Source organism: Fopius arisanus, unplaced genomic scaffold (assembly GCF_000806365.1).
Source record: "Fopius arisanus strain USDA-PBARC FA_bdor unplaced genomic scaffold, ASM80636v1 scaffold00002, whole genome shotgun sequence".
Classification (NCBI taxonomy): domain Eukaryota; kingdom Metazoa; phylum Arthropoda; class Insecta; order Hymenoptera; family Braconidae; genus Fopius; species Fopius arisanus.
In genome coordinates, this window is record NW_011887741.1 from 1,203,615 (window position 1) to 1,226,149 (window position 22,535).

General features: G+C 39.7%; 2 protein-coding genes and 1 long non-coding RNA gene across 4 annotated transcripts in view; 2 read left to right on the plus strand and 1 right to left on the minus strand.

Moving 5' to 3' along the window:
* The window catches only part of LOC105266492 (uncharacterized), a 54,012-nt gene that overhangs the window by 20,325 nt on the left and 11,152 nt on the right, over window positions 1–22,535 (plus strand). The gene's annotated exons all lie outside the window — the stretch shown is intronic.
* Window positions 2,410–7,675, minus strand: VAChT (Vesicular acetylcholine transporter). Its single transcript, XM_011304678.1, has 2 exons — window positions 7,591–7,675; window positions 2,410–6,871 (listed from the first exon to the last, which is right to left on the minus strand). The coding sequence occupies exon 2, from the start codon at window positions 6,652–6,654 to the stop codon at window positions 4,909–4,911; it is 1,746 nt and encodes a 581-aa protein (XP_011302980.1). The 5' UTR covers window positions 6,655–6,871; window positions 7,591–7,675; the 3' UTR covers window positions 2,410–4,908.
* LOC105266473 (pro-resilin) lies at window positions 19,676–22,256 on the plus strand. Of its 2 annotated transcripts, XM_011304666.1 has the most exons (8): window positions 19,676–19,934; window positions 20,713–21,063; window positions 21,136–21,204; window positions 21,299–21,367; window positions 21,452–21,529; window positions 21,604–21,672; window positions 21,745–21,853; window positions 22,039–22,256. In XM_011304666.1, the coding sequence occupies exons 1-8, from the start codon at window positions 19,856–19,858 to the stop codon at window positions 22,157–22,159; spliced, it is 945 nt and encodes a 314-aa protein (XP_011302968.1). In that variant the 5' UTR covers window positions 19,676–19,855; the 3' UTR covers window positions 22,160–22,256. The 2 variants fall into 2 exon arrangements, with proteins under 2 accessions (XP_011302968.1, XP_011302975.1); XM_011304673.1 differs by lacking the exon at window positions 21,299–21,367.

Genomic DNA, 22,535 nt, shown 5'->3' on the forward strand with positions numbered 1-22,535 from the left:
CATTCCACTGATGATGTTTCAATCACCTCCACAATGCCCCCAAAATTCTCCAGAACCTGGAAACCACTAATGGTCTCACTTTCCTCAAACAGAAAAAGAAAAAAATAGTATCATCCATGCGGGTAATTCAACAGGGGATCAACCGCACAGAGGATGACTGATGGTCGTCGACATCTAGAAGGCTGTCTACACGTTGCCTGTACACAGATGCATTATTTATTCCCTCGGCAAGTGGGGGTAAATGTGAGAACGTGTCCTTGCCCCGACAATATATCTTCCTTCCCTTTGTCGTTCAGTATCTGCAAAAATTCACATTTACCCAGTCTCCGCTTGCTCTCCCTTTTATACCATATCCTCATGGAAAATGTCGAAGGTGTAGGGCTGTTATGCCGGGTATTAGGTAATTCCCCCTTTTCTTCCGTCATTTGTCACTTCTAATGTACATGTGCGGGTGGATGGTGACAATTGGTCAGCCCCTCGCAGTGTGAATTTGATAAATCGCGGTGTCGATGCGTTATTTGTACACTATTGTATTTCACTTTAGCACGTTATTTTTATAAATTGATAAAAATTGTATTGAAAATATGAGTTTGCAATGTCATCCCATAGTGAGACGGGTGGGGGGAAGTTTGTGGATAAAATAATTGCGTGTACCTACGGTACATCTGTTTCTGAAGCCCATGGAGACACGCAGCAGGGGAAAAAGGGGGTGGGTGGGAGGCAATGGCAATCTACACGACATTGTCAGTCAGTCACAGCCAGAAAATGTATACACTGTGTATTGAAGGCCCAGGGGGTCACAGGCAGTGTTGTCATGGCAACCCAACTTGAAATAGTTATTTATTCACGCTACTCGCCTCTGTCCCCGGATCAAGCCACCTCTCACCTACCAATCTCCCCCGTTTCCCATTCGCAAACCTCCTCAAATATTAATCTACCTCGATATTTAATAATTTAATTGAAATTCAAAACCCCCACGAAAGTCTCGTGACGCTCCACCAAATCGACCAACTCATTTCGACTCTTCTAGTGTTTAAATTCTCATCGCGATCGACTTACCCGAAAACCCGGAGAAATAAGTCAAATTCATTTCGACATAACGAATTGGATTGGAAATGGCATGAGGTTTCCCTGGGGACTGGGGAAAATCCGCTCGAATCCGTCAGTTTGTTCCCGATCGAAGGTAGAATGTGAGAGCCTTTCACTCCTCAAAAAGAAAAAAAAAGTTGAGGGGGAAAGAAAAATTCAGTAGGTGAGACCAGTGGAGATGGTATAACACAGAGCGACAGGAAAGAAGGAAAAACATTGATTGAGCGGTGAGGGGAGGGTGTTCACTGGTGTTGTCGAGGACCGATGAGGCGAATAATCGGATTTGGGGATTACCGGGCTCTTTGCGCTACCCGCAACACTAGTCTTCACACTGTCTGCTTGTCTTCGTGCAACCTATCGTTATCGTTTGCTCGATTCATTAACACCATTACTTCAATGTTTATTGAACGTGAATAATACGAGCGTTAGAATAGAATTGATTTTATTCATTGGATTTTTATCCAGGAGCAATTTAATTGCATGATTCAAGAGGTTTAGAAAAATATTTTGATAATTTATTGTCCTTGTCAATGGGATATAGATAAGGAGCGTAACATGTTATGAATTCTCGTAATGCCAATTCGAAACGGTCGTTAGGGCGTTACCAGGACACCCGGTATATCGTTGATGTCAACTTCACCCATGAAAGACAGTCGACCCCATCGAGCTACCCTCCCAAGACCGCGCCCTAATATAAATATTATTACACGTTGATGGGGTTAGGCTGTCATGGGGGCTGGTCAAATATTCATATTCAAATTCTTCTCTTTGGACCGGCAATTGACAAAGTCTAGTCGGCAATACCTGCCAATTGTCTGGGAATATCTTGGAGTGTCTCTTCATCTCTTATGATTTTTTTTTTTTCATTTAAATTATGCATTGTCTCAATTCACCCCTAGAAACCCTAGGACAGTATGAAAGGGGTGACAACTCAAGTGGTTGAGGGAACAGAGGCCTTGTAGCTCTCAAGTGGTGAAACCGCTTGAAGCGGATTACTTGGCGACCTATCATGTTTAATAATTCCATTTTTTTTTATTCGAAACAACGATTGTTATGTATTATAATACGAAGGTCATATCGATAGGGGTGGATTTTAGTGGGAGTCAAATATAGAATTGGAATTACTTCAGCTGTTATATGTCGTTACGACACTTTCCAACACGCGAGATTGTTATCTCTCCGACGCATTTATTTTTATCAAGGGGGATCACTCTAGTTGTGAAGTACCAGAATAAAAAAAAGTCCTTGAAAAATAATAGTTTGTTATATTCATCCTCGAGACTTGGAGGGACATAAAATAAAAATAATCACAAGATTATACTTCGGTAACAATGACATCTTTAATAATCGGTTCAACAACATTACAGTGTTTCTTTGTTCATTTTCCAATTACATTTCCAATCATTAAATTTTGCGGGTATTCTCATTTGAAAGTTTCCATTAGATATACATACATACACGTGTTTTATAAGATACCCTTGATAGTGCATATTATGTGTCAGTGTATATAATTTTTCCATCGAATTGTGATGGGCCAGGTGATGTAATGCACAGGCAAATTCATCGTACATAGCGCTTTCGTCATTTTTTTTATGAGTTTTTCTAAAATTCACCTCATTTATTCTCCGAATGTTTACAACTGCATATTGTTACTTTAGTCTCACTCGAGAATATGCTTCGTCATCCTTGTGTTAAAGTTAATATTATTTATAACTATTACTTTCATCAGTTTGACTTTCATTTAGCGAGAGAATACGAAATAAAAATGAGCGAAAATGTTGACATGTTATAATGGAACGCGGAGACAAGCTCAAACCCATCATCACTTTCATTCTCACTTTCTTTCACACTTTAATATTCGCATCAAGCAACGAATTCATTATATAGATTTTTTCATTAGTTCTGGTAATTTCATCAACTCATATATATAATATATATCTGTTATCCATAGTAAATATATTTATATTTATCAGTAATTACCACGACATTCGCATTATGTTACAGTAGGCGTATTGCAAACGCTCGTGGGATATAGAGGATAGATATGCTTTTGTTTTTTTTATATTCACCTTTTTCGCCTTTTGTTATTTATTTACAAGGACTTTAAGATTAATGCTACAGGAAAAGGAAAGGAAACTATAGCGTATGTAGGCAATAGGCAGATGTTCATGTCAGAAAATCTGTTTTTTTTTTCTTTTATTATCTAATCACAAATGGTCTTCCAAATGGTTTCGTTAGTTTTATTATTCTCTTTCCTCTTTCCTTCGTCTTTCCGCTATTGAATTCCTCATAATTCAACTCATCAAGCTCAATACTGTTATTTCCTTTCATTTTTTCATTATTTCCTTTCTGAGACTCTACGGTGATTAATTTATTAAACGATTTCGAGCTCAAGATGGATTAATCAACGGTTATATAAGTACTGACTAATGGGAGTTCAACATCGACATTGAATAGGGTCAAAGGGAGGCATAGATAGATTTCTATTTTTCAGTTATTTATTTGGTTATTCTGTCATTTCGAAATTTTATTCTTCAACATTTGGAATGACCCTGCACTGCAAGTGCATTTCTTTATTATAATTTATTAAATTTTCTTTGCCATTATTCGTAGTATATGCGATGCGGTTTTTATTACTCGCAATATGTCCTATGAGTATTGACGAGTAGGTAAGGATTTTTCATGCACGTCATTTTCGCGCGTCTAAACCCTCCATTGGTAATGCGAAAAAAAAATCGAATGTCATTTTTCAATCGTAAAAAAAAGAGCGATACACAGTTATTTAGTATTCTGGAAGATAAATTGCCTTTACAATTTTCTAAACGATATTTCCCTTGGTGTTTTTCGATTTTCATCTAATAGTTTGAACAAAGTATGTGAATTCGTGTAGGTTCAATAAAAAATTTACATCAGCAAACTGTCACTCATCGTATTCAAATGAAAAAAGAGGAAATCTAAAAAAATTATTTTATATTTCACTAGCCGGTGCCTCTAAGCTCCCAACAAAATTCTACTTACTTAGAAAAACCTCATAAAAATACAGATATGTAATCCTCATGTGTTTTATACACTCGGATTTTTATTCTAATCATATATTCGCACTTGCACCCCCGACCCAGACTCAACCAGAGCCAGATAATAAACTCAGAATTGTGAAAAAATATTCGAATCCCAAGTTAATCAACTCTGGTTTTTTTTTTTTTTTATTTCGAGCACCTACTAATTCTAATTATTTGTATTATCATTTTCATCAATTATCGCCCTAATCTTAACTACTTACTTACTAATCATTATTTAATTTTTGGATTCCGGGAGTTGGTTGTGGTGCTGATAATTGCAGCCATTTTCCATTATCCCCGGTCTCCTGATATGTTATCCTGGTTCAGCAACGTTTTTTCAACAAAAACATTGATGTAATCCAAAAAAAAAGTCAATGATAAGAAAGAACTGAATTATAGTTGTCATCCGGTGATCTGCGAGTTCCCTTGCTGACTGGAATTCTCGTAAACACCAGAGAGACTTATGATCAAGATGATTGTATTTGGAAAGCGATCCGTCATTTTGAACTTCTTCTCCAATTTATTTTCTATAATCTATCACTGTTTAATCTCTCCCACTTTTATCACCACTATAACAATGAAAACATCACATCACTTGATCATTTTTATCTCTCCCCCTGCTTTCGATTGAATTTTTTTCACCCGAGGTAGACGTGATCGGTGAATTGGAAGCCTGCCTTGAAGACTAGTATCAGATCCCATGAAAACGCATTCCATGATTATTTAATATATATCATCTGTTTTCAATCATTAAATCACACTAGTACATTCCCTGTCTGAAGGGATTGCTATCACCCGACGGCCGCTCTGGCTCCGCCGGTCTTCTGAATGGATTAGCATCTTGACTCGTATCACTTCCCCTGAAATCCTGACTAACATTTCTCTGACCAATTGGCTGTTGACCGTATCCAACGTGCCCAACATTCTGTTGAGCATACCCTTGCTGACTATATTGCTGATCATACGTTTGTTGTCCATAATTCTCTTGTTGATAACCAGACCCACTCTGATTATATCCAGACTGATAGCCTTGCTCTATACTCTGGTCAATATCTGTCTCCATTCTCCCCTGTGTCAAATGATTACCAACATCTCCCGAAATTGGTCTCTGCTCCTGAAGGACGTAAGTCTGATACTCTTTGTCTGGTGGATCTTGCATGAGAACATTGGCCTCGTCCTGGAATGGCTTGAAGTCGTAGATATGCCTCAAGTAGTACAGAACAGGTGCATACAAAAGATTTGAGAATGCTATTCCAATATTGAGAGCTGTGAAACCAATAGCCTCAACTACTCCACCAGCAATTATGGGTCCAACAGCATAAGCTACGCTGTAAGATATATCAGCAATAGCGTAGATGCTACCGTAAACCGAGACATATCGTACATCTACCAAATATCCCAGTGTCGGCAGCAAAGCCGTATCGATAAGAGCTATACCGAAACAAATTCCACAGATGGGAATCATGAGGAATTTGTAGGATGTTGAGAATGGTATGATGAAGCAGCAGAGCCCCTCTAAGGCAAGTCCACCAGCTGCCATCAGCCACTGATGCTGCGGATACTGCTTGGCCATTTTAACAGTGATTATCACACCGAATACGTGAGGGAAGAATGCAGGCAACCAGATCATCCCCATCTTCCAATTGTCTCGGGTTATGTGATCCTCCATCCACAGTGAAATTGTCGGCTCCAAAAAGGCAAGAGCTACGTTAGACATCATGAGAGCCCCAGCGCAGACGGCAATGTAAGGATCCATGAATAAACGCCAGATTGGTACAGTCTCAATGTGCTCTCGTGCTCTCCCTTCCTTAAGCTGTTCCTTCAAAGGTTTCATTACAAGGAGCAGCATAAAACCATCTGCCAGACTGACGAAGGCCAGAATGAGAAAGGGCATCTCCTTCCCAGCGAATTGATACAAGGCTCCACCGAATGGAGGAGCTACAAGACAACCAAAACTGATAAAAGCTAATGCAATCCCTAAAGCTTTCGATCTCTCTGATTCCTCGGTGTAACGATCAGCGATCATAGCTAGACCAGATGTGTCAGCAAATGCCGAACCAACTCCCTGAAGACTTCTCGCGAAAAACAGTACACCGTAACTTCTACCGCAAGCAAAAACGGCCGTTGACAGAAACATTATGCATAATCCAATCATCATTGGTATATCATAGCCAATTCTGTCGATAAGAGCACCGGAAAATGGATTGACCATCAGTTGTACGATAGCTTTTGATGCAAATAGAACACCTGTCGCTGAATCTTGTCCATGATGACCTGTCTCATTGTTCGGCGTGCCGTCAGGATTGTTAAATGCTCCAATATATTTCAAGTAATCCGGTATAATTGGAACAATCACCATGTACAACATGTTATCCAGAAGCAGGGCTATTGAAACTATAACCAGGACTAATTTTTTCTGTGGGCCTGGCTCCTGCAGTTTCGCCCATACTATGTCCTTTAGTTCACCAATCTCCAAGTCTACGATCGGTACTTTAAACGAAGTCATGATGATTTCTTGCTGTTCTTCAAGGCCGAAGTTGAATAATCTCACCAATACACCCACTCAGACGATTTGAACTTACTCAGGGGAATTTTTTCTCATTAAAATATTATCCGAACACTCTTCTTACGAACTCAGTACGAACTAATAGTAATCACATCTGGAAACGTGTATGGTGGCGCTGTGCTCGAAGCGGGACGCATCAGGCCGGGCCGGGGATAACCTACAACAAATCACCGTTCCACCTTTATAAATCATAATTTCTCAAACATAAATAAAAAATGAGAAAAAAAAATGGTTTATCTTGTTTTGTTCTTGATAGGACGTAGCGCTTTCTTCCAACCATGGTAATTCTGGGTTTTTCTTAACTTTCAATGATTTAATGGAATAGGGAGCCCTGGCCCGGCCTGCCTAGCGCAACCGACTCACGTCGATGATGGATGATTTTATCATCCTCTTGTCCCGATATATTTTCATTTCACTTGATCAGCACCACCTTAAGGGCTCTGCAATTGCTTCTGCAGGTGCTTCATAGGTACAACTATCATCTAAATACTATTAACTTTATATATTTGTGCCCGACGCAGCGCCGGGTGAAGGCTCCCCTCGATCAGGCGCTTCTGGAGGTCGACCCAGAGAATCGATATCCACGTGTCAAGTTACAGGGGCAAGTTTTTATTCTTTTCTTTTCTATCATCTTCTTTGTTTTATTTGTTGTTGAACTTGGAAGTTTCATTAGCCTAGGGGGGGGGGTTGGATTATTCGGTGTGGAATCTGTACGTGGCTATTATAATTGGACTTCAGGGCAACCTCTCGTTAATTAATTACGCTGAGGCTTCCCTCGAGGGGAGATGGAACGCGTGCAGGAACAAGTAGAGGAGGGAGACAATTGAAAAATTGGCAAAAATTTGAAAAGGTTAAATTGTTATATTGTCAACTCACCAGAATTAGTGTTGAACTTTTGCCTGATGGAATTGGCGAGACGTTGGGGCCCCGCTAGTGCCGGTAAACCACTGAATAAGCCACTCAGGGTGGACGTCACGTCGTTCGTTACGTCCTCGTCCCTCGAGTCGCCTGACGACTCCTTGGCTCCTGACGTCTCCTGGCCCTCCACCTTTTTTGCCGAGTCCTCTACCGAGCCTGCAACCAGGTTCAAATATTTTTATTAATTACCCCATCGATCTACCTGACCCACTAAACTAATAGATAACTAATGGATAACAATGTCACTCCGCGGAGGTCACTCGAGTTTTTTCCAACTTCACAAATTATATCACTTGAGTTTCACTGAATCAAGTTTTTTTTCGATTTCCTGTACACTTGGTAATTTTTACCAACTTTACACACTCTTTTTACGCCATTATACAGCAATTTGTATTTATTAATGGTTGAATTGTGCGAAAATGGTAATATGCGTGATTTGGAAATTGTTTAATAAAAAAAAGGTACTTACGCAGACCGATGGGCTCCCGATGGGCTCCCGATGGCAGGGGCGTCCCGGCGTGTCACTTGGTCGGGTTAGCTTTGCTACGTCTGCCAAGTGAGTTCTCCCCGCCACTGACGGTGAGGGCGCCCTCAGCCACCCCTCGTCTCCTGGAGGGTTATCACCACTTGGTGAACAAGCGCAAGCGCACCCTCCAGCCTCATCCTCGATTGGTCGGGCTGGTCGTATACGTCAGCCCCCTCATGACTACGCCTTCTCTCCACTTTTATTATTCCTCATTTTCTGTCTTCCTTCCACTCTAAATTCACCCCCCCTCATCCTCTTCCACAACCCTCCTCCCACCGACCGCTCGTCATCCCCCGGGAACCTACAGGCCAGGTATAACACAAAACGGTCGATGCTGCGCGGGTATTTCTGGCCTCAGGTCGATAAGCTCACCTGTAACACCAACGTACAGCCACTACGTACACCCTCTCCTCAGCTTTGTTGCGCATGGGTTTTATTCAGTGTCCTTCAACCTGCGGATACCACACCATGAGGTCTGGATTGTCGAGGGGTGAGGAAGAGGGATCATTGAAATTGAAAAAAAAAAGACATTTCCTTTTTTTTTTCAATTATAAAATTCATGCACCGAAATGAAAATTTTACCGAGCCAGAACAAATCGTCTTTTCTCTCCGCAGTTTCGAGATTGAAAATATTCACTTGGTCGTAATATTGCGTTAGCATTCAGAGTATTCTGAATTCACTCGGCATTTTCTATGCTTCTCATGGATTTCGTGAAAATTTTATGGTAAATATTCTGTAGCTGGTCGAGGGGATGAGGAGTTTACAAGCGTTTGTTGTTGGGGAAAATAAAAGGAAGGAGAGCTGCTGAGGGAGTGACTACTTTTCGACATGCTGCTAGTGGGGTAAAAGTGGAAATGGTTGGGCTTTCGCGAGACCGATCGTTGAAGTTTCCACTTCGGGCGTCTCTGGCCAACGATCGTTGAACTTTCTCCAATGACATATTGTCATGTTGAGAATTCAAAGTTTCCCCATTAATTCACCCTCTAGCAGAATGCCAAATACACACAGAAAATTTCACAGAATTCCCCAGAATTCTAAAAAAAAAATCCAAAAGACTTCGAACGAAGTGCTCTTTTAATAGCGGATCGATGGGAATACTAGAGTCCACAGTGGAAGGCCAGTTAAATCTAGCTGGATAATTTGACGGGATGAGGTCAACAGGACCAGATCGGTCAGTTCCTTCCGGAGCATGAAATGAACTCCTCACCCCGCATATTTCATATACTCAACGGAGCGGGTGCTGCCATCCTAAATATTCCTCCATCAAAGTCTCAACATCACTCGAAATAACGACTGACTTCCTCAAATGATTCTCTCCATGCCAAAAAAAAAATAGACAAACGCTACAAGGAAGCGCTGATTACTCCTGATTGATTGGTGGTCTTACGTTATCTTATCATGTCATTCGACCCAACACTCTAGTCGCCGGATATTCATACATGTCTGCATTAAAAAAAAAACAGAGGAGCCGACCGATGGAACTACATGCCTAATGCAACTCGTATCACGTTCCAGGTATGCCTCGGATGCAACACAAACGTGACCCGCATAACTCGCGAGTACGGAATTGCAATCTTTCACGCTATTTTGGAATTCATTTGACTTTCTTTGGCATCATCCCTTAATGGGAAATAAATGTTCGGCTTCTCTTGAACGCAAAGGATTTAACGCAGACCTAGGTATATTACAAAATGCCTTGAATATTTTCATATTTCAAGCGTGGATTTATTTCCACAAGAGGTGGAATCGAATTCTCTCGTTCATATTGAACACCAACAAAGGAATACTTGTATACATCTCATTAGCCGTCATATCAAAAGTGAATGTAAATTACTCACAACAGAGTGAAAAAATAACACAACATGTCGAGTGGATCTCGTTATGGCGTTTGACGATGGTATATTTCTCAAGGGGTCATCACAACTGAGGACGATTGAGTACAGAACGACAGGTTGAGAACGACTCCACTAATGATCGAACTTTCCTTTCCACTTATTCATTCAATTCTTACATTTACCTTTATCCAAACATTCGCTAACGATTTTATTATGGATATAACTCACCACTAAAATAGACAGTGTAGGGAGGAATATTTCTGATGTTTTATCGCTCGTCGAGCGTTGGATCAAAGGTGTGCTCAGTCGATTTTGTAATTTTCTGGGGGAGAATAGCAGTTGAGAGGAAACAGAAAGAAAATTAAATTGTAGAAAAAGTCTCGTTCGGGTCACGTTCTTTCAGGGGATATTCCGATTTTACTGGTTCGCTTGCGTTTGCGCTGTGAATGGTAAATTGTGTATCTAAAAGGAGTGATGCAAAAGCCGTGTAATTCGGTTCCTTCCGATTCGATTGGTCTCTCCCCTTTCCCCCCCCAATTCTTCCAAAAATTCACTCTATCAAGCCCGTTCGATCCTCAAATTGATAAAAACTTATCGATTCTCTACGAATATTATATTCAATTATATAATACTAGATAAGAGTGATGACAAGTGAGTGAGAAAAAACTGTGTCAACCGATTATAAAACAAATGATACAAGAGATTAGAGTTAGTATTCTTGAGGTGCCATCTTGGTCTTTATTTTTTACATTTACTTTTTCCATTAAATCTACATGTACACTGTCATGTAATCCCAAGCATGATCGTCCAACGAATCACTCGTATCCAGGAGCCGGTGGGAACCACCGAGTTGCATGTGTGGTAACACCATGCATCGCAACCGTACTTGTTTTCTTCCTAAAAACCATTTCCCCTCTAGAGTGTGATATAGTGTAACATGCGGTAAAGATGAGATTCAACTCAAAAAAGATAACCAAACCCCTTTGAAGGATCGCGCAACGCCCCCTTGTGACCGCGTCTCCCAAACGCAATCGCTGAAAAAGTAGAACGTACATTGTAACTCGTTGAATTTCGTAAAATAAAATTGTCCCAAGACGAAAAATACATTTTACGTATTGGTTGCCGTGAACGTGAGAACTTTAACCATATGGCAGATTTCGTAAGAATTATGCTGTTAAATCGTTTAACATTCTCAGAGGATTTAAAATGTTTCTAGTGCTTGCTGAAAAAAAAAACATAGAGAAATTTTTTTATCTCAGGGAAAACATCAGCCTTAACACAATTAGATGCTTCTGTTTATTTATTGTTCGGTAATTTTTTCATCGTGTAGAGTGAACAAACGCGGTTAACAATATTGACTTATGCATCCTTCACCCCGTAAGCGAAAGAAGTAATAAATGGAAAAAATGGAAAAGAAAAGCATTAATAGTGTTTCAAATATTCCCTCAATAAAATACATTGAAATCTCCCTCGAATATATTCAACCCTATTTATAAACATATTGATTTATATCAGAGAGATGATTTATTAACGACCGTTCTCCCAAATATGGCCATTAACATTAAAAATTTATGTTCTCGAGCGTTCAACATCTAAATATCAAATACTCATAATGTAAGAATAATTATTACATAGATGCTAAATCGATAATAGTGGTGGGTAAACATGAGATCGATCAACACAGTCGATAGGGATAGTAAAAATAATACGAAGAATATAACATCTTAGAACACCCCCCGTGGTGAATACTGGATTGAACCCGAGGCGAAGGCCCGTTTCACAGAGGTTTCTAACTGCCACAACGACACGAACACCACCAGGGGAAACGTGTCCCTCTGTTTGATCCGCAAACTCTGTAATTGCCTAGAATATTATATTAGCTACGATGGGATAAACTGGAGGGGGATGAAAGCGAACAATTTTTTTTTCTCTCTTCATACTCCATTGATGGGGAAATAATAGAGGGGAAGGTCCAGACCTGCATTGTCTCAAACTATTTTTTGCATTTTATTTTCTCGGTTCTGGTCATTTTAAATTGCAGTGAAATTTCACGAGAAACTATAATTTTTATAATGAGTTGGTCATTCTGTCGCAATGCCATTATTTTTGATTATGATAAAGTTCATAATGCGTGAATGTATAACAATGGATTATATAATCTTACTCAAAAGTTTGAGAGAGTTATATTCAATTGTTGGTTTTTTATTACTGCATTGTTAACGCGTTCACGGGCATTTGGGAATAATTACTATTTTATTTGTATAGCGATGTATTCTCTGGGAATTGCTCCATTAATTTTATAAATAGGGGGAAAATTTTATTCAATGGGTAATTTGTAAAGGCATTTGGCGTAAAAAATGAAGCATTAAATATGACAATCACGTATGCGTTGAAATGTGCATCGCATTGCACAATTTCTGGACGTGTCTAAACAGTATAGTAGAATTTTACTCATGCTCCAGCGAAAAATGAAAGGCTTTTTCATTTCCAATTCGAGCGTAAAGAATATTAAAATTCAGGACATTGAAAAAAGTGGAATGATAAAGAAAAGCTTTCTCCCCATTGGTATTATGAATTTTTCACAACATTCTTCATGCTAAAATCGTGTTACACTCGATCTTGACATTTATTACATAATCTACCCTGTCCTCAAAACCTTTCTCCTATCTCCATCGATCCCCTCTCTCTTTTACTTCCAAGTGTATAAAACGTGCATTCGTCTGCGACCCTGTCACCACCTCGGGAGGATCGATCAACAACCGGATCACGATTCTCCTCATTTTCTATGTTAACGTTACACTTTGAAACAATTTACCGAGGGTACAACATCGCAAGCCTAATGTTGTTCGTAACCAATCTGACATCATGAGCTTTATTCTATTTTTGCCAAGACTGAATTTTTAATGCATAAAAAACAAATACCGAAAGGATTGTCGATTCCACATATATTCACTCCACAGATAACAATAAAATCATTGACGACATGAATATTGATATGAAAAAAAAATGGCCCCCGATTCAGGATCATGTGGACAGAGGAAGTGATGTTTTCTCAAAAAAAAAAAAAACAAAATTCTTTCGTCAATGAACAGTTGATATGTATGTTAAATTGAGCGATGAGCATAACCTACAGCACCAGGTCTCTTTCCTTAAGGTCGGAGGGCATTCTCGTCAAATCGATTTGGACGTAGGCCACGGTCACCTTTGCCCATACATATATCCCTTCTTCAAATTGCCCCTTTCCATAACGTGTGTCACTCGTTAATTTTACTCTCCTTCCTCTACCATTTCACCTTTTGCATTTTCCTCGGCAGATTTGACAATTGAGTCGACCAATTGAAATGGTCTGACCGTCACGTACCATTTCCACTCTCGTCGAGTAAAAGGGTCACGAGAGAGGTGAATGACGGTGTGTGGGCGTAGAATTGTGAGAAATTTGAGTTTTCAAGAGGATAAAGAGCTTGGGAAGACGAGGGCGTATATCTTGATGGCGGAGGGAATTAAAAAGTTGGCCAATTCTTTATGCATCTGGCATTCATTATTCAGGCTCTTTTCTGTAAAAAAAAGTTGAGCTATATGGCTCCTCATTAATTTCAGAGAATTCAGATGAATAAATGCTCCACTTGTTCACCTTTACAAGCAAACTTGTCGAATAGATGCATAAATATTTTTCTTGTTCTGTCGATGGACTGGTACAATGAGGCTATTAGTCCAAGGATATTGATGTTTCTGTGTTGATCATTTGTCTCTGGGCATGGAAAATAGCCCAGACATGAAGGATTGATTCTGCGTGAGTGCGTGTGGTGAATGACAGGTAGCCACGTAATACCTGGGCTTACCTCACCTATCCGTCAGACTCTCAATGCGGGGGCTGATACAGCAGGGCACGACTAGGGGGAGGAGGTGGAATAACCATTTGGAATACGGAAAATCGATGTGGTTTTGGCAGGGAGAATGGCCAGGGGAGGATGCACTTTTCGAAGGAGTACCGATTCACTTGGTATATCCTCCTGGCATCCCCCCTGACACCAACCATTTATTGATCCGCCAAGACCACGCCTCTCCACCCACGCCACCCACATCACCCACACCACCCACACCACCAGACACGCCCATTTTCCCATTCACCCGCTCTCTTCAACCCCTTCGAGACCAGGGGTACTCTCCCACTTTATCCCATTTTTTTACCTATATTTTTACTATCGCTATTGGTTTTGTGACGTATGCGAGAGCGAGAGGAATGGGGTGGAGAGACGTAGGGCCTAATGTGCGTCTTGGGAGCAATCGTCAATCTCGATGACGATGGCAATGGCTTCCCTTGTGGAAAATCCTAGCTTCCGGCTCGTCTCTCTCACCTCCAAATGATAAACCTCATGTGGCGGATATGTCGGAAACAGAAATATCCGGTGATGTCGGGATAGATGAAATGCGCATTTTTCCGGTATCCCTGGAAGTACTACAATATTTATTATTTCATTTTAAACAAATGTTCACTTATAACAATAGAAGTTTTTCTAATCAACGAATTAGCGCTGGAAATGATTAGCAAATGAAAAATTCCCATACACTATTTTATAATTGTTATACGCTATGGAACATCAATCATACGAACAATATTTCAATAATTACTTTCATATAGCACACGACTAATTAAGGTGATCAATCCTCGAATAAATACGAAATTTTTTTATTTAATTCGACTGTATCATCACTTTTTCATTATATTTATGGACGTCGAAGGTGAAAGTCTCCTTTACAGACTGAAGTCGCTGAAACGTGCCCGTCTCGCCTGGGGGAATTTTGGACCCCCATTAAAAAATGAAAATGAACCAGAAATTTCAAGCGAGAGCATTATTTAAAAAAAAAGAAAAAAAAACATTTGAGTTTGTTTCAATAGCGATGAACTAGAAATCGAAATGGTCGTCTTTTACTTTCATTTCCATTTGACTTCTCATATTTCGTAATCTGCATACATCTGTCATAATGATGCTTAAGCCGACCCCTTGGATGCCATAAAATTGATAGATTCATTGGAATAATAAACGAGAAGAATAAAATAGCGATGATAATTACAAAAATTGTAAACGACTGACTAATCATGTAATTATTACTCTATTCATTATTCGTATGATTGACATTTCTATCGCGTCTATTCAGGATATGTAATCTGTTAACCAATAGATCTACACCGAATTTTTTCCTGTCAATTAGATAATTCATTAGTCATTAATTAACAGTCATCTGCTTATGGGGGACGATATTTCTGATATATGGCACACGTCATTCTCTGCCATTAAAAATTATATGTAGTTTTCATTGGCTCGTCTTCAATGGGAATAGCCTATTTCTCGCATTTAATTAGTAAACATAACGGAATGCAAGAAAATAAAAGAAAATTGCAGGGTTGTTAAACGCAACAAATGCACTCTTTACCCCATTATGTCGAGTTGGAATTAACGACACGTACTCCACATTCATTCACAACTAATTACAATTAATTTTTTTTTATTTCCATTCTATTCGTTTTTACCTTCCATTTTTTTCCCAGCCTTATCAATTCTCATCTTTGTGTGTAATCAGTCTAAAGGGTAAATTGGTTTCAATTTCTCATGGTTCATTTCATTAGAGCCTGACATACAATAAACCGCGAAAAAAAAAGATTCACCTTTTACAAGACTGAAATCATTAATTGTCTATCTAAATGATTCGTCAGTTTATTCCTTCTAATGATTAAACACCAACATAAATGAGTGAAAGAATTCATAAATCATATATTCCCATTGATTTTCTATTTACAAAAAAAAAGTTCTCGTATTAACTATAATTACTTGGAACTCTCAATATTTCGTGAATAGTAAATCAACGAGACTTTCTAGTATTCATATAGTTGTGAGTTTCACTGATTTCTTAATGAATCGATTTCGATGGGACGACGAATAAATTGGAGATTCAATGAAAAACACGACTATTTGGAAAACGAGAGAATAATGAATGACCGACACGTGTCAGGGATTGAATTGCCTCAGTAGATGAGTCACTAGAATGGAGTTGTCGCGTGAGACGCACCCATTTCGCTGATCATTAATCGATAATCGCCACTCCAGGTGACACATAATTACAGAGATACCTCTTCTGTCTGTGTCGAATCTCCCCTCTTCAATATTTCCTTTCATTATCAGCGCGTCAAGTTGAATTTGAAGAAAAAAAAAAAAAATTATCGGAAGGCATAACAAGACTCTTACACTTGAAATATCCATACACGTAATGAAAGGACTGACGTAATGACAAGAATGGTTCGCTGCTCGAGTGGATTCTCTCGGTTGCCCTCAGGGTGTAACCAGGGAATTGCATTTTCAGTCGACCCACATCTACACGATGCTCTTACATTACTCGCTAATCCCATTCCCGAATTATTTTTCATCAATTTAATTACTCATTGAATGAATTATTAATTAACATACTATTTCTTCATCCGTGATTTAACGAATATTTGCAAAATACTTTTCGTTCCGTCGTTCTGCTTTTTATCGTTCATTGTACGCTTGAAGGGCTTGAATAACAATGCTCCACTTTGCCATCGTTGAAGGCACATTCAAGGCTACGGATTTTACTCGGAGAAGACTTTCCTCGTTTTTGTGAGAACGAAACGTGCAGACGTCTCGCTCCCGATGTAAAACCCCTAATCTATTAAAAATCACCGTATCCGACCTTCGTCGACATCTCATCTTGCTCAACATTCCAAAAACTCGTGAAAAAAATACACATCATTTATGCAAATTCTTTATCAAGATATCGTAAATAAAGATGCCTCGAGAGATTAAAATATTCGCATACGTCCAATTAGTCGGTTCTGTCACGTGGAGAAACAGCCTCTGTTCTGTACTTGTGCATTGTAAAAGAAGATGTTGTATGAAAGAGGAAATACCTTGGGCAATTTCTGGAGAAAAAAAAATATATGCCAAGACAAAGGGGGAAACAGTGGCAACGAGTTATCCGAGAGCTCAGTTTTGCTCAAGACACGCGTATATGGAAGGAAAGGCTTCGTTAATTCAGTTCCACTAGGCTATTATCTTCTAGTGGCGGTAGTACCAGAGGGTTCGTTACGCAATTTAACCATTTCACGATGCGAAATGTGATTCAATTGAATTTATGCACTTGGACTCAGAGCAATTCTGATGATATTGATAATTATTTCTGTATTTTCAACTATAACAAATATATCCTCTCAAATATTCGAAATTTCACAACGAAATTATTCTCCGTAGAATTCTTCAATGTTCATTCAATGAAACCGGATAATAAAAAAAAAGTAATTTTGCATTTCATCACAGCGCGTTTATTGGAGGGTATATTATACCGCTGATGAATAGGATATAAGTTGGTTATTATTCATCTCTTTTCTCTCCCAAGTGTACAAACGAATAATCATCAATTCTCATGGCGTGATGCATCAGCTATTCATTGGCGTCCATGAATGCTTGTAGGATTAACGATATTTTCGTATTATATTTATAATTGCGAAATAGTATTTTTTGAGATTATCGCAAAATTGTAATTTAAAGTTTGACATTTTGATTTTTTTCCCCGATTGGCATTGGATAGCCCGAGAGTGAATGTAACTCCGATAAATCTTTTGCTTCAGATTCCGCGCAGTGTTAAGTACGCGAATACATGAAAAATTACGAAATTACAGGGGTTTCGTTATTCCGCAATTGGGAGATCGATGATTTGGCTGATGAGTGAAAAAAAAAATCGATAAAATTCCGAATGTGAATAAACATTTCCACTGGCTGCACCTGAGCGTTAGACTCGTGATCTTTTTGATCACAAGCCGCAACGTGCATTATTCCTCATCATTATCACACAGGAGCAGTCATTGTTCTATGCTAATTTGCTGATTGTTCTCTGTAGGCTTTCGTTTTTCCACTTTCCCGAGCCACAAGCTTCATTATTAATCACAATCAGTTATTCATTTCTATTTTGAAAAAAAAAAAAAAAATATACCATCACGTAGAGAAGAAAATGATGCATTGAGCAATACCACCTACACCTTAGTAGCATTCAGCCGGCAATAATAATCCCTTAAATCAATTAGTCCACGGAATGAAGCAACTATAGAGGCGCGATCGAGGCACGACGTCTAAGAAAAACTGATGGAGTGCAGATATTAATTATCTGGGGCAAGTCGAAGATACCCTATCTCTCATACACAATACTAAATAATCCCCTACTTTTAGATTTCGTCATGAACTGAAAATCGGGTTGAGAGTCTTCGATATTCGTCACTAAAAATTGTTTTCCCTTACATTTTGTTGGAATTGTATGCGACAGATAAGACTTCTGATGCTTGACTTTCGCCTTTTAAATCTGCCTTCTCTCTGTAGTTTCTATTATACTACAAGTTATAATTCCACTTCATCGATGTACAGTGGCTTCGCTTCAAGTTGAAGACGAAAACGGAAGGAATTGTTTTTTTTTTCTGTAATTACAGGAGATTAGAGTCCGAAGAAAGTCACAGCGTAGCGGATTGTTCCGGAATTTTATTGGTCAATTCAATTTTATGTTTGTTTTTACGACACGGTGTGGGTGATGTAAAGTGATATCAACTGACCCAATGGTAAATGACCTAACGCGGTGACAAAAGATTGTGGCATTTAATGAATAATGGGGGATGACCTAAGCCAGAGGATTCATTCCATGGAAATAGATGAAGCTCCTCAATGATGAACGTGACAGCGTCATTGTTATTGGATTGTAAGAGCAATTAATGTGCCATCTCTGATGATGCATTGTTGGATACAAATCTGGGGCGAATATTTATTATTACTGCCAGTCCTACGTCACTCGGTGAATATTTCAATTGCGCTGCGGTTTTATCCTATTTTTACGGTGATGTCGAACCATTTCGATGTGGCGGATTGTCTTCAACTGCGGTCGCTAGCACAGTTGAACTTTAGAAGATTATCATTTGGTCGTGCTATTAATTGAAAACCCCAACGCCGTTTCAGTACTCTATATTTTACAAATGAACAATACACTGAGAAATAAAAATTCTTTTGCCAAGAATATTTACTAATCACAAGAAAATATATTTGGCACTAGTAAATCTTATAGGAGTATTTATACAGTGGTTGCATGATTTACTGGTGAGAAGAATATATTCTTGGCAAAAGAATTTTTTTTTCTCAGTGTACATCGAATTACCAGACGGCCATTTGATTTTTAAGTTTCTCTCGTGTTTTACGTTAAAAAAAAACGAGTAAATGCATAATTTTCCGCTCTAAATGGATTTTATCCTTAAATAAGAAATATTGTATTGAAGTGATGGCAGGATGTCGTCAACACTTTTTTCAATATTTTTTATCTGGAAGCGAATGTAGAAAGCAAGGCTGATGGCCATTCCCCGGAGGGAATAATGTAACAAAGAATTGTAGCAAAACTTGCAGTAAGAATCAACTTTGAAAAAAACGGTGAGCCAAGGTCAGTCGCATCTTCATCGGGGGTCCTGCGTTCGTACAACCCACCATTCACTCAATTTACGATACAAATCCCTGGGCATTCTACTGTTTGATCCTCCCCACTCCGTAATATAATGCCTCCTTCTTCTTCATTTACCTGGGTACATCCTCCTTTGCACCTCCTCAAGACTTTCTCCAAAACGACGGTCAACTATATAAGACTGAATCCGCGGTTCTTTGAAGCACGTTAGAGCTAATCGTGGATCTGAAACGTGTGTTTCAGCGGACCTCGATATCTGGACATTTCAGTTTAATCTCACAGTTGAAGTCCATCGTTCCTCGACTTTGGACAAATTGCGCGAGTTTTTGTGGCTAATTATTTGGAAAGAAATCAGTGTCAATCATGAGAATCATGGGAAGATGGGCACATCTTGCCGTTGCGGTTCTTACGACCGCACTTGTTGTGCCTTGTTATGCTGAACGTAAGTACATGTTCTTTCTAATGAGTCTTGAATAAGAGAAATTTGCATTTTGCATTAGCCATAAATTCGCCAAGATTTAGCGGAATTGTTTTATAACCGTGAACACAGCTTGTCAAAAAAGTAAAGTGCATCGTAGAATAGTGGGTAATTTATGACTACGCGTAATCTACATTTAGCCCTAACAACGCCAACTTTCTAATCAAGTCAACAACTCTACAACTTTAACGTATTTATTATAGTGAAGAATTCGATTTATTATTCATTAATGTAACTAGTTGAGTGAGAACAGTTGGAAAGTCACGGTCAAGGTGTTAGCATTACTTGAGATGATTCTACAATAAATTGCATCTTCCTTTAACCGGCAAAAGGTCAGGTGAAGTTCAACGATCCGTTGCTTCCTATACCGCTCCGTGTTTATTCTGCAAGGTCTACAAGAGAAACACATGACCCCAAGTAATACAAAGCTACTTATGCGTGCAAATTTATCGGCTAATAGTTAAAGTTTATAATGACAACGCGGAAAAATCGAGTAGATGGCTTTACACCTGTCAATATCAAATCTTTACAATTCACGATAGGTAAATATTTTCCCTTTTTTTCACGTTCGTCTACACTTTCACGAGTCTTGCAAAGATCTTTTCTTCATTCAATACCCGTTATCCGAAGATTCACTGATCCTCAGTGGAGGATAAATTTACGTGACAGGAGTATTGGAGTCGTCTATAGCAACAGGTGAAAGTTTTAGAAGCGAAAATTCTCACGATGATGATTCTTCTAGCACCAGTCGGCTATTTGCCACCATCGACTAGCTATGGAACTCCAAATCTATTAGGAGGAGGAGGTGGAGGTGGTGGTGGACCATCTTCTTCGTATGGAGCTCCCTCCGGGGGAGGTAGTTTCGGTGGTGGAAACTTTGGCGGCGGTCGGCCCTCATCTAGCTATGGAGCACCTGGATTTGGAGGGGGTTCAAGCTCCGGAGGATTCGGAGGGGGTTCAAGCTCTGGAGGATTCGGAGGGGGTGGTTACTCAGCTCCATCCTCTACCTACGGTGCTCCCTCTCCGAATTATGGTGCTCCTTCCAGGCCCTCTTCCAATTACGGTGCTCCTGGAGGATCTGGTGGATTCGGAGGTGAAATAGTCATTCGTGTTTTTGACAAGATATTTCGGATGGCTGGAAGCTGATTTATGTCATTTGTTACAGGCGGTTTTGGTGGGGGTGCCTCCAGGCCCTCATCTAGTTACGGTGCTCCTTCATCCGGTGGATTTGGAGGTAGTATACATTTATATAATTTTTTTTTTATTTTCTATCCTGCTAGATACGTGAATAAATCAGTCATCACTATCAAATCAATCATTCCACTCAGGTGGCTACAGTGGTGGTGCCTCAAGACCCTCGTCTAACTACGGGGCACCTACCTCCGGTGGATTTGGAGGTAGAATATACTATTTTTGTTCCTCCGTGTCACGGCACTAATGAATAAATAAATTATTCGTCAATTCGTCCCGCTTTATTGCAGGTGGTTTCGGTGGTGGTGGCTCTAGGCCCTCATCTAGCTACGGTGCACCGTCATTCGGTGGATCCGGAGGATTCGGAGGTAGGTCACTAATAATTCAGACCAACAGAGACACTTGAGTCGTACATCCTCTTTACGTATTCCATTTTCTCCAGGTGGTTACAGCGGTGGCGGCTCAAGGCCCTCTTCCACCTACGGAGCTCCTTCATCCGGTGGATTTGGCGGTTAAAATTTTTATTAATATGATAAATAAAATCCAGGAAGAATGAGTTGAATGGGTGATTTGGGTGTTTCAGGTGGTTTCGGGGGTGGTGGACCATCCCAAAGCTATGGTGCCCCATCGAGGCCATCTCAGAATTATGGAGCTCCCTCAATTGGTGGATTCGGTGGTGGTTACAGTGGCGGGTAAGCTTTCTCGAGTCCATACTCGGTCTATTCATACCCAGACGTGACCTTGTTCATTTAATGCACAACGTGATTGATCATTCATGCATAACTAGGCCTGTAATAGCGTGACAAATGCAGCCTGACCTTCACAGCCCGCATGCCTGTAAAAATAACTCACCTAGCTCATTAACATTCTTTTCCAGAAGCAGCGGTGGCTCGTCAGGATCATACAGTGCACCATCATCTTCCTATGGGGCACCATCAAGCGGCGGGGGTGGCGGTGGTGGACAAGGCTATGCCAGCAACGGTGGCTATCAGTACTAATATCCCGGAACGTTCATGTGGTGAAGCGAGTCATACTGACCTCCAACTTGCTTCACTCGATATCCACATGAAAAACCACGTGGTCACGTATTTGTCAATAATTATTTACTTTCTTCTCTCATTCTCTGAGTTCATTGATGAATGAGAAAATAGAAGAACTGTCGGAGTGATAACGACAGACAATCCTCAGGCTAGATTTTTCAACTTCTGAAAAAATTAACCTGATGAATAACATCGCTCTTCTCCGGAGATCTATTTCACTCGAAAAAATGGAAATTGAAATTGAGATATGGAAAACTGAATAATAGAATGAATATCAGAGCAGGCGTCTTGCCTGTAATTTATTTATTTTGTAAAGATGCTTTTTTGTACTAAT